Here is a 15,522-nt window from a genome sequence, read left to right on the forward strand (position 1 = left end):
AAAATCACAAGACTTCACAACATTATACCATCTACTCTGCATGACTGCTCATTTTGGACAGATCTTTAACAACTTATGGTGGGTTTGAGGTGGGGATGTGATTGGTTTAATTTTCCTGAAAGAGGGGCTCATCTTTCAGTGCAGCAGTGAGTGGTAAAAACGAGTGTCATGTCTATATTCCTTTTTCGGAGTATGCCTAAATGGCTAATAACCTGTGCCTGGCAGAATATGGGCTCTGTTGAGAGATCTGTAGTTCCTATTCCCTTTTTTCGTCATTCACTACATTTGCCCATTACTCAGATGTCATGGAACTTTTTTGATGTGATAAAGTTCTTATTAACCCTTTCTTTAATTATTTCTGTCATGGTTTCTTGTTGTGGATGCTGAGCTTGGCATTCTCAGTGTAAAAGTACCTCACAACTTTCAAAGTCTTTAGATATTTTTTTTTACATATTCACATCCAAGGAAAGATCTAATGTCTTGGATGGTGTGGATGACTTAAGTGGTGCAAGTGTGGATAAAGGTCAGTGTGCTGTCCTCATTTCTTTTTTATTTTTTAAAGTACCAGTAAGCATCAGAGAGCTACTGCTGCTTCAGAATTCTTGAAAAAAACATTGTCATGTGAAAGTGGTGTATAGCAGTACATTAAATAAGAGTCTGGAGACTAAAAATAGATGGGTTTTGGGTGGGAATCCATTTACATGCAGATTTCAAAGATACCACATTTTTATTTCCCAGGATTGGCCAACTTTATCTGCTCATTTTTATCATTGTCCCCCCCCCTTTAAATTAAAAAGATTCAACTCCTATTGCATAGGATACCAGTAGATAATTTTCTTTTTTCTCCCCTTCATCTAATATAGGTTACACATAACAGATGAGGCAGAACAGACTTTGTGTATTGTTTGTCAATGAAAGGAGAGAACAGCTTCCTAGCAACAAAAAGGATGTCACATATTGTCTTCAAAAGGAGACCATTTCACCCCATCTAGTTACAAATGCCTTCCAATGATAGCTTCTATAGATATAAAAGCCTACCAGCAGGGGATCCCTCCTTAAGAAGTGACAACGTTTTAAAATCGGTTATGCCCCTGGCAAACAGTCATCTTGTACATATTTAGCTTGATCATTTTGGCAGGTTATGAAAGACTAAATGGTGCAAACACATGTGGCAGATGCTGTTCTCATGATAGTTGAGGAGCCTCTGAGCTTCTGTTGGTAGCATGCCAGGTTCATCTTGTACACTGAAGAGCATTATACTTTCAAGCTTTCTACAGCTTGCCCTTAGGGACTACTGTTGAAGTGGTAATAAAATTTAAAATGAGCCTTAGAAAGTCAACTTGTTGGTTTGGCTTCAAGTGAATCGTTTTCATTATTAAACTTCAATTTAATGGAACATGTGTTGTATTCTGAGAGAGTAAATCTAAATATGGTTGTTAGAAAGGTGATTCTGTCTTAAGGATAAATATGCACTGCCAGAAAGGGAAGAGAATTGCTTATATATTAAAACAATCTGTGATGGTTGCATTTCTCCATTTGAAATGAGGTAAAGGAAATTTTGTATTAAATAGCTGGCTATTGGTAACTCCTGTACAACCAGGCTTGAAAACTTAAGACAAGAAATTGTCCACTTCCAGAGTAAACACATTTTTATTTGAGCCAAATACTGCAGGTTGGTGAAAAATTTCAGGCCTTAAGCTCCGAAATTTGGAAATGCTGCGATGAACTGTACAAGTATGAGTACCTGAAGATATAGTTATCAGCTGAACTGGTAATAATAACAATAATACTCACTATCCTCAAAGCATTGTACACATAACATTTAATCCTCATAACATCTCAGTGAGGTATGTAAGCAGTTTCATTAAGGCAGGGTGTTTAAAAGACTAGCCTCAATCACAAAATGAAATCCGTGTCAGGGCCAGAATTAAAAGTGGGAATTCCAGGCTCCCAGGTCTGTGCTCAGATCACTATTTCTTGCTCAATGGATATTTCTCTGTTAAAACAGATTTACCAGTAATAATTGCACAACTAAAACTAAGATGCCAGGTGAAAATACAGGAAAAATATTTGGCTACAGGGCCATGCATGTCAGTGTAATGTGAACATCTTTAATTATCTTGGTATATCTTTTCTTGTGCCCCTCCTATCTTGCTTTGCCATCTAACTGTTGACATTAAATGGAAAATGTTTTGAAATGAGTTAGCTGTTTAAATGTTTTGGGAAACTATTCATTTCTATCTATGTATCTTATAGAGATATGATAAATACATTTTAAAGTACATTTTTAAAAGCCGCTCTTAGAGCTGAGTTCAGCTTTTGTAAGATTTCAGACCCAAATATAGAGATGAAATCAGTCTTGGTAATGTGCTAGCAGTGTGCTGCAAGATGCTCCTATGTCTGTCAAAATGGAAAGGTAAAGATGAATAGCAGTGGCAGTAAATATTTATATTGTGGAAATGTCCTTCATTCTGTTGGAGGCTCTATTGTGCTGGGTGCTGTACAAACACAGAAAAGGGACGAGCCCTTATCCAGAGGGCTTACCATCTAAAGAAACACACGGAGGGAAGGAGATGGGGGTATAACACACAAGTGGATGGGTATGGTGAAGAATTGTTACAGCTCTGTTAGTTACATACTGTGGTGTTGATTGAGTCATTAATATCTGAAGTCCAATGAAGCTTTTATTTATAGAAAAGTTGTTGATAGGAAATATCACAATTCAACATTTATAAAAGGTTGGCTTCCTTTTAGAAAGCAATTGAACGCTGGTTTTCTGTGGAAATTGTCATTAAAATTATGTAATTTGAGTTTTTATTCTAGAAATGAATATATTTATTGTAAGGACATTAGGCCAAATCCCATCGGAGTTACACATGCAATATTGCTTATTCATGAGAGCAATCCCACTGATGTGAATAGACTATAAGCTTCCAATGACACTGTTCACGTCTAAGGACTATGGTCATGATTTTGCAAATATGCACATGCTTAACATCAGTGAGATGACTGAAATAAGCAAAGCTAAGGATTTGCATAAGTGTTTGCAAGATCAGGCCCTATTTATCTGATACCCAGTTTAATAATAAGTTACACTGATTCTTTTGGTCCTTTTCTTTCTTCAGTGGGTCCTTTTAACTTCCATTAACATTAATGAGAATTGCTTGCACACATCAAGCAGAGAACATACCTCGTGTAATCTACAGATTATTGACACCACAACAATTATTTTTCGTTATATAGGAAATAGAAATAAACAGCAATTTTCTGTGTCATCCAGTTGCCTCTACCTGCATTTACAGTATCTAATTATGTATCTTGTTATGGCCTTACGATAAATATACTTACATTTTTCTAACTTTTCACAGAAGAAGAAGTGTAATGAATGCTTTCTGTCAATAGATATAATATAAATGTTAAAATAGTTCCTCTTAAGATAGATTCAATTTAGCTTTAGTGCACTAGTGGAAAGAACATATTGCAACACTGTGGTGGCCTGTTTTTCTGGCCTTTATTAATCCAGAAACCTTAATGATGAACAACATTTGTGTCATTGTCTACACAAATTTAATTTGTTTATGCAGGAGTTCAGTTAATCCTGCAATCTGCTTTTCTCAAATGAGGACAGATAATGGAGACACCGTTCTTTACAGGTCTTCAGGCTTTTAAATTCTGATAAAATCAGGATTCTTCACTGGGTCTTGCCACAGCTCTGAATTAAGCCACTTTAAATGTAATTACTGAAGCTGGCTGTACATCAGGAACATCCATTAAAAGAATTGATTGACCATGCTGTTACGGGAGGCATTTTATGAACAAACGATCATGATGGGTCCAGAACTGTAATTTATAAAAGCAAAAAAGCAGGTAAATACTTTATTAGTGGTTAATGAGAGGCTCACTGGATAACTAAATTTCTTCTTTTTCAACCAGCTATTTGAGGGAACCTTGGTGCATGGCCATCTATCATGATCGGTTTATTGATCTTAAGAAAGAACTGCGCCAAATCCTAATATCCAGCCAGGTAAGAAAAATGACTAGCAATTGCATTTTATTATTGGAGTAATTTTTTGTTGTTGAGCACTTTTTTTTTTTTTTGCTCTCATATTCTGCCTTAAATTTCACTTTTTTCTGTTTAATGACTCACTTTGGAAAGCCTAAATAGACATAGTCTATGCAGCATAAGGGAGATTCAGTAAATACTGGAAATAGCTCATTTTAATGATTTTTACAAATCTCAAAGTTGCTGGTAATGTTTTTTTCATCGTTTACCTTGTTCCATTTTCCTATGCAGCATTTTTATACCCCTTATGTGTTTTTTAGTGCAAACTTGCCACTGAGACTTGGAATTCCCATTTCTTTAGTTAACACTGCTTTCCATAGTTTTGTTCATTTTTTTGCATAATGATATAAAAGCACTGTACGTATCATCCTAAAATTTCAGATCCTGTGAGATGTAATTCTTTCTATAAGTACCTATGGGCACAAGCTATGTAGTTAATAAAGTAACACAGAATGGCTTTTCAGTGACAGATGAAATTCCCAAATATAGGGGTGGGGAGAAATTAAGACATTTGCTAATGTCATTTGCACTGTTGACCTGAGCATAAATTCATAGTAATTTCTCCATTTTTCCTCTCCAAGTGTCTGACTCAAAACCCATTGAAGCCACTGGACAGGCTACCACTTGATTCAGTGGACTTTGGATCAGTCCCTAAAGACACAAAGTTGTAAACATATAATTGTCTCTAAACAGAATTTTTTTTTCTACAATCTAAAGCTTGCAGCTGCCTAGTGGGTGGTTTAGTGCCATTCTACAGTATCCCTCCACATACCCCCTTCACTTCTGTTTTACATATAGAAATTCTATATTGCTGCACTACTTTTTAATGGATTGCTGCAATTACCATACAAAATTGTTAACTGTGTATTGAGGTAACATCGCACTAGTCTCTAGGAAAGGTTAAAATAAAATACAAAGATGCTAGATAGTATTGTCTCTTCTGTTGTCATAATATGAAGAGTACTTAAGTGAAGTATTATTTTAGATTTTCTTGAAAACAACTTACAAAGAACAGAAAATTAAATTCTAAGCAAAAAATTGTGCCTGAAGGTAGTGATTTTCTGTCCTGTTTCAGCAGTGCTTCCTGTATTGTAATGTGAACAACTTATCTCTTATGTGATATCTGTTTTATTGTTTATGGACAGCCTGGAAATGGTGTCTTACATATTTCAGGATTACTGAATCAGTCATGCAAACTGTCTCTCATGTGAGTTAGTCATGACACACACACGTAAGTAGTCCTGTTGAGATCACTGGGGCTAATCCTATGAATCAGGATTACTCACAGGAGAGAGGGTTTACAAGATCAGGTCCTATATCTGACAGGGTGAATGCACATTTGTCATTCCCGTTGTCTGTTTTTATTCTAATTCCCTTCACACAGATTCTGATATTTAGAAACACTAGGTTTAGTAAATATTTATCTTCTATGTCTGTTTGTACAGTACTGAGCACGCTGTCAAGTGCATAATACATACATACTGCACCCTTGGAATGTATCAAGTGTCTTTTAAATTGTCATTATATAATTTGGGAGCAGGACAACCAGGACCTTTACTATCTGTTGCTCATATTCCAGTTGACCAAGGCATTCAAATAAATGTTCAGTCAAATGCACAAATAAGTAACATAATAAGTAAAAATGTTTAACTAGCATTGTTATAGTTGAGACTGTAAACTACAAAAGTCAGGAATTTTAAGTTCTGATTACCATAGAAAATGGAACTCAATTAAAATGTAACAAGACATTCAGTAAGAGAAACTAAGACGTGCATAAGAGCCAAGTTAAGAGTCATTGTGTGGACCATGTCTGTGAACTTGCGTGTTTAAATTCTCAACCATAACATTGTATTTATTTGAGTGTCTTGCACAGGATGTTCTTCATCTTCAAAAGCTGATCATGTTTTGAATATTTACCCATTTTGTAGGATCCCAAACATGTATTTATTTCAACATGCAGTGCTCCAGCTACGCAGACTTGCAGATGATAGAGCTGAGTTTTTGCACCTCCATCCAGAGCTAGATTCACAAAAAAACTGAGGCATGGTGATGCTGAGTATTACCACATTTAACCTGAAGGGCAGCTAGAAAGTTGCTGGGATTCACAAACCTGGGTTTGGCACCTAGGCTTCCCATGAAAGGAGGGAAAGGTGCCTCAGAATGGATTCACAAAAGCCAGCATGCTGGGTGGCTCTTGCCTAAACTAACCAATGGGAGATGCCAGGGAGAGGGGTGTGTCCTTAGCCCCTCCCTTCTCAGCAAATTTGGCACCTAAATCTAGAGAGGCACTTCCTTCTGCTTGGGTTTCTCAGCTACACACCCTGTCCTGGAGTTAGGCACCTATGATGATTGTACAAGAAGCTGGAAGGGGAGGGGAGAATAGAGAACTTCCCTCATAACTTTAAGCCCAGAGGTCAGGGTACTCACCTGAGATATGGGAATCTCCCAGTTCAAAAGGATTCCCCACATCTCAGATGCAAGCCCTTACCACTGGGTTATGGGATATTTTGGTGTTAGGTTCTCTCAGTGTCTCCTGTTGAAGCTGCTGCACTGTGAATAAATAATTTTAAAAGTAATTGGAGGTGGGAGACTTGATCCTAAGTCTTCCACCTTTCAGGTGCGTGCTCTGACCACCAGGATCCAGAGTTATTCTTCGTGCTTGTATACGCTCTCGCTCTGATCCAGTGATTCTTTCATTATTTCTCCATAAGAACAACTTCAACATGAGAGACTCAGGGAGTCTCGCATCAGAATACCCTCTAGCCCCGTAGTTAGGGTACTCACCTAAGAGGTTGTGGATACCTGTTCAAATGCCATCTTTCCCCTTAGGTGAAGAGTCAGCTCCCAGATGAGTACTTCAGCCATGGGGCTAAAAGTTATGAGGGAAGTCCTCCACAGGCCATTTTATGTAAGCTCGCATATAGAGGCCTGATCTGGTAGGCAAGTTCTTAGTTTGCTTTACAGATGGGGCCCCACAGAGGAGGTAAGCAGAGGAACACTTACCTTCCCAATTCATGTGTTGTTTTGGGGCTGAAGCGTCCAGACATCTAGAGCAGAGCTGTAGTGTGCATGCACAGACGGAGAAAAATAGGTGCCTAGGAATGTTTATCACGAAACTTTAGGTGCCAAGTGAGTTTAGGCTCCTACAAGGTGCAGTGATAGTTGAGCAGGGATTTTGTGAATCCCACTCAGGCCAGATTCTGGGTTTTAGGCACCTAAAGTGGCAGCTAGGCACCTGAGTCCTTTTGTGAATCTAGTCCCAGCTGTTAAAGTATTAATAGAAAATTGTATAGTACACATGTGCAGTATGAGCTTTCCAAGGAAAAGCACTTGTCTTCAATAAGAACTACTAACTGGGTTTTCACATGGCAGCTGGGGTTGATAGGAAAATCAGGCCACACGTTGCTTGCAAATTCGACATTTAAAAACATAAACCGTTCTGAACTATCTGAGCACCAGAACTGTGTCTGGAAATTCAATTTCTAAGAAGTTCAAATACTGAAATTGTTGTTTCTTGCCCAAGACATTTGTCAGACTTTGTACACACATTTTATGTATATCTGTCTATACACACACAGAAGTCTTTTGAACTGTAAATAGGTGAGAATTTTCAGACCAAAAGATCAAATTAACACCTAAATTTATGGTCTTATCAGAGTATCCTTTGAGCCATTAGTATCACCACACTGCTACAGTGTGATAATCCTTCCGCGTTCCTGATAGCTATTGCCACCAAACACCCCCTTCCTCATCCAAGGAATGTGGTGACCAGCTGTCTCTATATTTGTTGCCAGGGAGAATGAAGGGTGAAAGGCAGGCTTCGATGTCTGCCTCAAACGAGCGGCCTAATATCAACAAACCCTAATGTATCTGGTGCCTGAGCCTTGAAGGCTGTTGCTGAACTAAGTCCATCCAGTTGTACAAACCACTGAGTTCGGTTACATATATTGGTTTCTCTAGTGCTCTTTGGAAATGTGTGTGCATATCCAGCCTGCCTGTTTTATTGTAGTAGAAGCTAGTGCAGCTATACCTGCCCACAATGTTTTGTCAAGTCAATGCCGCTCTTTCAGCTTATTCCTGGCTTTTACAGGTGGATGGCCTTCCATCATTGGACCAGCTCGTTCACCAGATAGTGGATGGCGAACTCATTCTTTCTGAGAAACCAAAGCAATACCTCAAAAGGTTCTTTCAGCAAAATATCTACAAGAGACTGGTGGAGAGAAGCATCCTCAGCTATCTGAACTACAATAATTACCACCTGCCTATGTATGCATGGCCGGGGATGGTTTAGTTATGATTGGCTAAATGAGGCTCGCTTTTCACTCTTGATCCATAGGGCCCCTAACTCCCAGCCCCTCTCTAGGGAGCACTGGGATGGCTTTCAGCCTGAGGCTGCACTCAGCAAGCACCAGGAAATGTTCTGTCAGTTCTCCAGTAGGTGGAGCGGGCCTCGGATTCTCTATTCAGCAGGAACCATCAGGCCCAGGCCCCGCCATTCCTATGCAAAGCTGCCCTGGCTTTTCAACAATAAAAGCCCGCTCCTATCAGCCATGCCTAGTTCGTGTTGATCTGATCCGGGCCGGGCCGGGCTCCCGGTGGATTCGCCAGGGGCAGCCGCAGTTTGGCTGCGCGGGGGCAGGGGTTGGAGGCCGGCTCCCTAGCGGGCCGGGGGGGCTGGGCCGGCAGCCCCCGCCCCGCTGGCAGATGGCCGGTGGGGGCTGGAGATCGCCGTGTGGCTGCTGAATTGTTCATGGCCCGCGCGGGCGGGCAGAAGGTGCCTTGTGGCGGGGGGAGGGGGAAGCGCCAGGGGGCAGCCTCGTGACCCAGCAGCGGCGGGGTTAACTCCCCGGCTGGAGGCGCCCCGGCAACCCGCTGACCAATGGCCGCCGGCGCTGGGCTGCGCAGCCAGCCAATCGGCAGGCGAGCGCCCAAGGCGGGAAAGCTGAAGCCCGGCGGAGGCGCTCCGGCCCGGGGTCGTCTCGCGCCCGGGCTCGCGGTTATCCCGGGACAAAATCCCCCCCGCGGCATCCCTTCTTCACGCGCCGCCGCCCCGGGCCGGTTTAAGGCCTGAATTAACGAGCCGCCGCGACGCCCTTCTCCGCGGGGCGTTTGTCCGCTGCCACGGCCTCGCCGCGTCACTCCTCAGGGGGAAAACACCTCCGTGCCCGGGCTAGCGCAGGGCCCGCGCCCATTGCCAGATAGGCGGGAAGCGGGGCCCCAGCCGAGGCTGACTTCTGGCGGGAGTCACCAGGCATCCCCGAAGGGGACGCGCGCAGGGCGGGCTTGGAGGGACTCGCTTCCCGGCCGAGGTTTGCAACGCACCCAGGCTGCAGAGAGCCGAGCCGCCGAGAGCACAACCTGGACAGCAGCCCGAAGTGCAGCCGCGGGAACAAAGAGAAGGCCCTGGCCGTCCAGGAGCAGGCTCGCTACTGCCCACGGGCCCCGCTGCCTGGGGCCTGCGCTCCTTTGGGCAGGGACACCTGTGACGAGCAGCCTCCCGGCATCCGCCGAGCACAGTCGCGTTTCTGCCCCTGATACAGAGGAACCTTCTCCCCCCCCCCCCTCCCAAGCGCCACAAACTCTGGCAACGCAGGGAGACAGCTACATGGACTAATTTAAAAAATAACAATAAAAAAAAAATCCTATGCGGCACCTGAAACTAGTCGCTCTGCTGTCCCACGTTTCCAATCTTAAAAAGCGTGAGGCTAAATGAGCCTTTGCCTCGCAACAATAATTGACGAATGTAAGTGAAAAAAGATGCGGCCGTAATCCCAGCACGCCTGGTTTTCTCTGTACAACTCGTACAGCCCCCGAAAGGGAGATGAAAAAGTTAAAATAGTCTTTGCAGCGGAAGATGTAGAACGCGCCTATCCCTATTCAGACATAGCCGGGCGGGGGGGGGGTAGCTAAGAACCGGGGGGGGACGGGGACGGGGACGGACGTAGCCATGTGTGAGTAGCTGTTGATTGTTTTCTGGTTGAGAGAAGTGATGATAAGGTTGGGCTCAAGTGTAGGTTGCTCGTGTGGGGATTGCTCGTGTAACCTGCAGCTGTATGCTAATGATAATAGAAACAAATCCACTGCCTCCCCCATTAAACAGCGAGGAGGCAGGGACGCACACATCACTGAACAAATACACTCGCACTAGACAAAATACACACACACACCCCCCCCCCCAAAACCAAGAGAGAAAGAAACAAGAAAGGGGCAACCCTCTCACCAGCATGTGGCTCGATGTGAACCTCAGTTATTCTCTCCTACTTGTCTTTACAGGGTATTGGCTGATCACTCGGTTTTAGGACATGCTTATTGGGGAGGCTAAAGGAAATCAATGCTGGATTGCTGTGTGACACGACTGAAAGGTAATAGTCTTTAGGGTGTTTGTCATGCTGGTCCTGCAACAAATGCCATCGAGTGCTGTTCTCTCACACTGGCGTATTTACTTTTCCCCCCCTACCCAGAAACGGTGATCAATTTACCCACCCTGGGCTGAAAGAAACCAAAACCAAATGCATCCGATGAAGTGAGCTGTAGCTCACGAAAGTTTATGCTCTAATAAATTTGTTAGTCTCTAAGGTGCCACGGGTACTCCTTTTCTTTTTGCAAAACTTTCCGTTCATTTAGGCCTTTGGACAGCTATGCCTGAATAGCATAAACAATTCGCCATAAATACGCCACTTAAAAGAGAAAGCTCCTCTACCCAGTATACTTTGCGTAATAAAAGATCTGCTCTCTTCCCCCGCATACAGCCCCCCCCCCCCCAAAAGCTGAATAATAGGAGCTGAGCAGATTGCCATTGGGGGATACTTGAAACTTAAGCAATAGAAAATACTTCAGGTCTTTTTCTTCTGGTAGCTGGGTGAAATGGAACAGACTCGTGGGCTCTCTCTTGTTTTCTCTCGCTTTCATGTAGTATTCTTTTGTGTGTAATTATTTAAACGGGAGATCCATAGCAGCTTTATGCTAATCTGCTGAACAAAGGGAGCGGGGCGGGGGAGAGGGGAAGGTGAATAGAAGGCGGGGGGGCGGGAGCGGTTGAGGGATTCGCGTGTCTCTCGCGTGGCCCGCAGACAGACACAACAATCGCTAATTCCTGCAAACGCGCTGCGCTCGCTCCCGAGCCCCGGGTCAAACAGTAGCAACCCAGCAATTGTTTATGCGTCATGCAACAATGGGGGTTAGAAACCTGATGAACCTTTCTGATTGCAACCTACAAGGTGTACGTGTGTAAAACAATCTTGTCAACTTGATACGTACAAAAATGGGGTTTGTGAATCTGATGAAACTGTCTGACAAGGGGTGTGGAAGTAAAAATCTGTAATCCACTTGATACTTACACCAGGAAGGGGGAAAGGTCGATTTAAAAAACATCTAATCGGAGGCAGGGTTCTGCTCTTTGCATGTCACACTTCAGCCCAATTCTGGGTTTGTTCCGCCAAACGCACGAGACTGGGGCTGTGTTGAGTAATCAAAACCGCTCTGCGCCTGTCGGCTGATACAGGGAGGCACGCTTAAAATCTGGAGTAAAGCAGGCAAATCAATAAAGCTGAGGGGTGGACAAACCGTTTAGCCGTTCGGTCCGATGCGTTCGCAGGAACATTCAAAATAGCAAACTCCTTGACCCAAACTGTCTGTGCTGCTGTCCCAACACTCCCCGCCCCAGCAATGCCTCGTCACAGGACAGGATAATAGGGGTCTTGTAGAAACGCGTCTCCCCAGCAAACCCCGCCAAAAGGAAAAAGCCATGCAATTGAGCTTTGCTGCCACTGATTTTCCATCTTGGCAGAATACAAACGAAACCGAGTAAGAAAAACACAACATGCCTTATTCCCTTCAAAAAAAAATAAATAAAAAGTTGCAAAACGTGGCGCTGAAGTGACTCAAGACTGGATCTCTTTGTCAAAGCTCGGCTCTGTTTCAAACAGGAATTCAGTCAGAGGAGGCCTATGGCCTGTGTCACACAGGAGGTCAGACTAGAAGATGACAGCGGTCTCTCCTGGCCTGAGGAGCTATGAAATATTCCCTGTGCAAATTCCCACATATGCCGTTGGTCTCGTCTTGCTTGTGAAGGGAACTTGGCGCAAAGAAAGTGGTTTGTAAGGGAAGGGGGCGGGGTGGACTCAGCTGGGAATCCCCTGGGGGAAACGTGGAAGTTTTCTGCTGAAGACAAAGAGTTAAATAGGGATTGAAGAGAAGCTGCTTTGTAGTTTTAGAGGGACTCATTCAGCTCAAACGCTTCAAAAATAACAGTCGCGTCTTGAGTTTCAGACACTGATACTATTTGATTTTTTAAAAGGCTCTGTTTATTACAACTGACTGGACCGCGCCTTTCCCCAGATCGGTGCTAAAGTAATTATTACTGATATGTTGTGCCGCTTCATGCAGAGTGCAGTAGTGCCCGCAGGGTGCTCAGGTCGGAGCTGCCCAAATGCAAAAGAAGGGCCCAGTCCTTGCCCCGAAGACTCCCCAATCTAAAACGGCTTTAGGGTTCAACGCAAGCCGTGTTGTCGGGTGAGCCAAAGCGGCCGTGCGAGAAGTACTGCACAGCCCAGCAGCAGCTCCAACTGTCAGATGATGCACACTACTGCACCTGCTTTTGAAGACGGGTGTCTCCCCCGCCCCAACATTTTTTCCACTCTGTTGTTGTGAAAATTAGTTTAGAATACTTGTACCTTTCAAGTTGCAATTAATCTTTACCGTAGTACACGACTGAAAGCAAGGAGGGTTTTTTTGTTTTGTTTTGTTTTTCAGCTGGCTGGGGCTAGCAAAACAACAAAAAGAAACGGATCCTTTGACTCAAAGTATCTCAATAGGTTTCAATAGATTCCCTTTGGTTAATTCATAGCGCTGTTTGAATTCGCTGTGCTGCAGCGGGTTTTCGTTTTTTTGTCGGTTTTTTTTTCTTTTGCATTCAGCTTTTTAAGGTTACGTATTTTGACTTCTCTCTTTTAATGAAAAAGAGTGCCTATATTCCTCACATATTATAGAGCAGGAGAAGAGTCTGAGCAACTACAAAACTAGCCAAACTGGAACCTACAGAGTAATGAAAATGGGAGAACGTAATTGGGGCGGGGGGCAGTACCGCTTCGTCTCTGTCATTATAGAAGCAATATAAATCAGGATTAAAACGGCTAACATCAGTGGCATTTGGATTAGCAGGCATTTCTGGATGTTTGCAATATAGGCAGAAGAAAGAATGGGTTGATTAGATCCAGTATGAGGCTGATGTGGTGGGGAAGGGAAAGAGCGCTATGGGCACATAAACATTTTTCTCGTTTTTCCCAAAGGTCTGTCATTAACTGACTATTTGCCCGATAACGAATGGCAGGCAACATATGAATTATTACACTAGCGTCTAGCTTACATGATTATCTGAGAGCTACCTTAAATTCCCAATCCTGCAGACACGCACGTGCTTCACTTAACTTTATTGCCGTGACAATAAAGCTTTAGCAAAAGCGTTCAAGCATCCTCAGCATCAGACCATTTATTTTGGTGGGCCATGCCTAACCCTGACACTGCGCAACTAAGGGCAGTGAGTAACCTACAAGCAAAAATGCCACCATGTAGGTCAGCTAACAAACTTCAGCGTTAGGGCACTGCGGGGGAAGAGGGGGGGCTAATACGTTCCCGTCGATTAGGAGCAGACACAAGACTAACACGTTTCAGAGTAGCAGCCGTGTTAGTCTGTATTCTCAAAAAGAAAAGGAGGACTTGTGGCACCTTAGAGACTAACAAATTTATTAGAGCATAAGCTTTCGTGAGCTACAGCTCACTTCATCGGATGCATTTGGTGGAAACAAATGCATCCGATGAAGTGAGCTGTAGCTCACGAAAGCTTATGCTCTAATAGTCTCTAAAGTGCCACAAGTCCTCCTTTTCTTTTTAAGACTAACACGGGAAGCCTGAGCAGGCTAGCTGGCTCTCGATCCAGTTCTTCTAAGGGCTGGGGGGGGGGGGGGACGGGACGCAGAAAATCATTGCCACTTTTTTTTATCCCTCTCCTACTTCTTTCTCTAGACAAGATTATAGGACAAGCCGCTCTGGGAAGGTTTTATCCCATCCCCGTGTAACAGGTATTATTGCCTGAGACTTTGCTCAAGGAAAAGCATGGACCAATCTGTGGAGCGACAGACAGAGAGAGACTTTAGAAGGATAACGCCTTTTGCGCCCCAAATGTAGCGAGGAGGGGTATTGGGGGTTTTGTTTGTTTTTTCGCTCTTATGACTTCTGCTGGCGGGGGTGGGGGGTGTCTTGTGCTATTGCAGCCGCTGCCTTGTCTTGGTGGACAGATTTCTCTTCTCCCCCCCCCCCCGCCCTCCCGTCTTTCTCCCCCTGCCCCAGCCCCGCAGCACGCGTCTCTTTCTCGTCCAGATTGGCCGCGGGTCGCATTCAATAGAAAGAGGTTAATTTCCTTCACAAAGGTGAAGGGGGTGAGGCTTTGGGAAGCTACTGTGCAGAGACACACAGACCCTTTCTTTATTTTTTAGCTACTTGATTAGACCCCTTGATTTAGCATCTGATGTCAAACAGCAGACAAAATGGACCAACTGAATTAAAATGCATGAGGCCGCAGAGGATCGTGTACAAGAAGTTTGTCAAATATATATAATGATAAACTAGAGATGCATTATAATAATAAATAACACTGAGGTTGACACACTGTACTAAGTGGGAGAGGCTTCATTTACCAGAATGAGTAATTGTATTTTCAGTAATTTAACAAAAGTTTTTTTTTTCTTTTGTAATTAAAGCCTCCCCCCAAATCTCACACTCCGCCCCCCCCCACCAGCGCCCGATCTCTTCAACTCCAAAGTGTACCAAATCAACAATTTGCTTTGCTGATCAAGTGTTTATTTACGGTCAGAACTTTTCGAAGAGATTCTGGACAGGAACACTAGTGCTGGATTTTATGAGCGCTTCAGACTAGAATAACCAGTATACCAGCATGTATGTTTCTCCTCGAAATGGCTTCCCATCAGTTCCTGAGGACTCCCCCTTGCCAGTATATTTAACGTCCTGATTTTCAGACTCCAGTGGCAATCTCCTAATATGTTTTGTTTGCAATTATAGGCCCCCCGCATCCCAGCATTTCCTTAGGGGTGAGAGCTTTTAAACAATTCGGAACCTACATTTTCTTTCTCTTCTCCCCCCCCCCCCTTCTCCAGTTTGCATATTGAACCCTCCTGACATATTTCTGACCATTCTTCTCCTTTGTTGCTATTTTGCTCCAGAACCGCGGGTAATCCCCCCGATTTGAGATGCTGCTCATTGTCATGCTGATGGACATTTCCATTTGGCAGATCTGTGCCCCCCGGAGGAGACACACAAAGACCAGGCACGTGTGCCTTCCTATAGAAAACCATCAGACCGTGAAAAGAGGAGGGGCCAGGCGTGTGCCTTTAGCCGGGAGGGGCCAGAAGTAAATGGGGGGGAAAGGAGGAGGGAGGGGGGGAAGA

The 15,522-nt window shown here is 43.9% G+C and overlaps 1 protein-coding gene across 1 annotated transcript in view; it reads left to right on the forward strand.

Annotated features, from left to right (window-relative positions):
• CFAP61 (cilia and flagella associated protein 61) overlaps positions 1-8,806 on the forward strand; it is a 229,931-nt gene extending 221,125 nt beyond the window's left edge. The window contains exons 26-27 of the mRNA XM_043512158.1: positions 3,934-4,024; positions 8,154-8,806. Of these exons, the coding sequence (XP_043368093.1) occupies positions 3,934-4,024; positions 8,154-8,354 (292 nt within the window). The 3' untranslated portion in view covers positions 8,355-8,806. The remainder of the gene's footprint in view (positions 1-3,933; positions 4,025-8,153) is intronic.
• Positions 8,807-15,522: the final 6,716 nt, after the last annotated feature.

Source organism: Dermochelys coriacea, chromosome 3 (genome assembly GCF_009764565.3).
Source record: "Dermochelys coriacea isolate rDerCor1 chromosome 3, rDerCor1.pri.v4, whole genome shotgun sequence".
NCBI classification, from domain to species: domain Eukaryota; kingdom Metazoa; phylum Chordata; order Testudines; family Dermochelyidae; genus Dermochelys; species Dermochelys coriacea.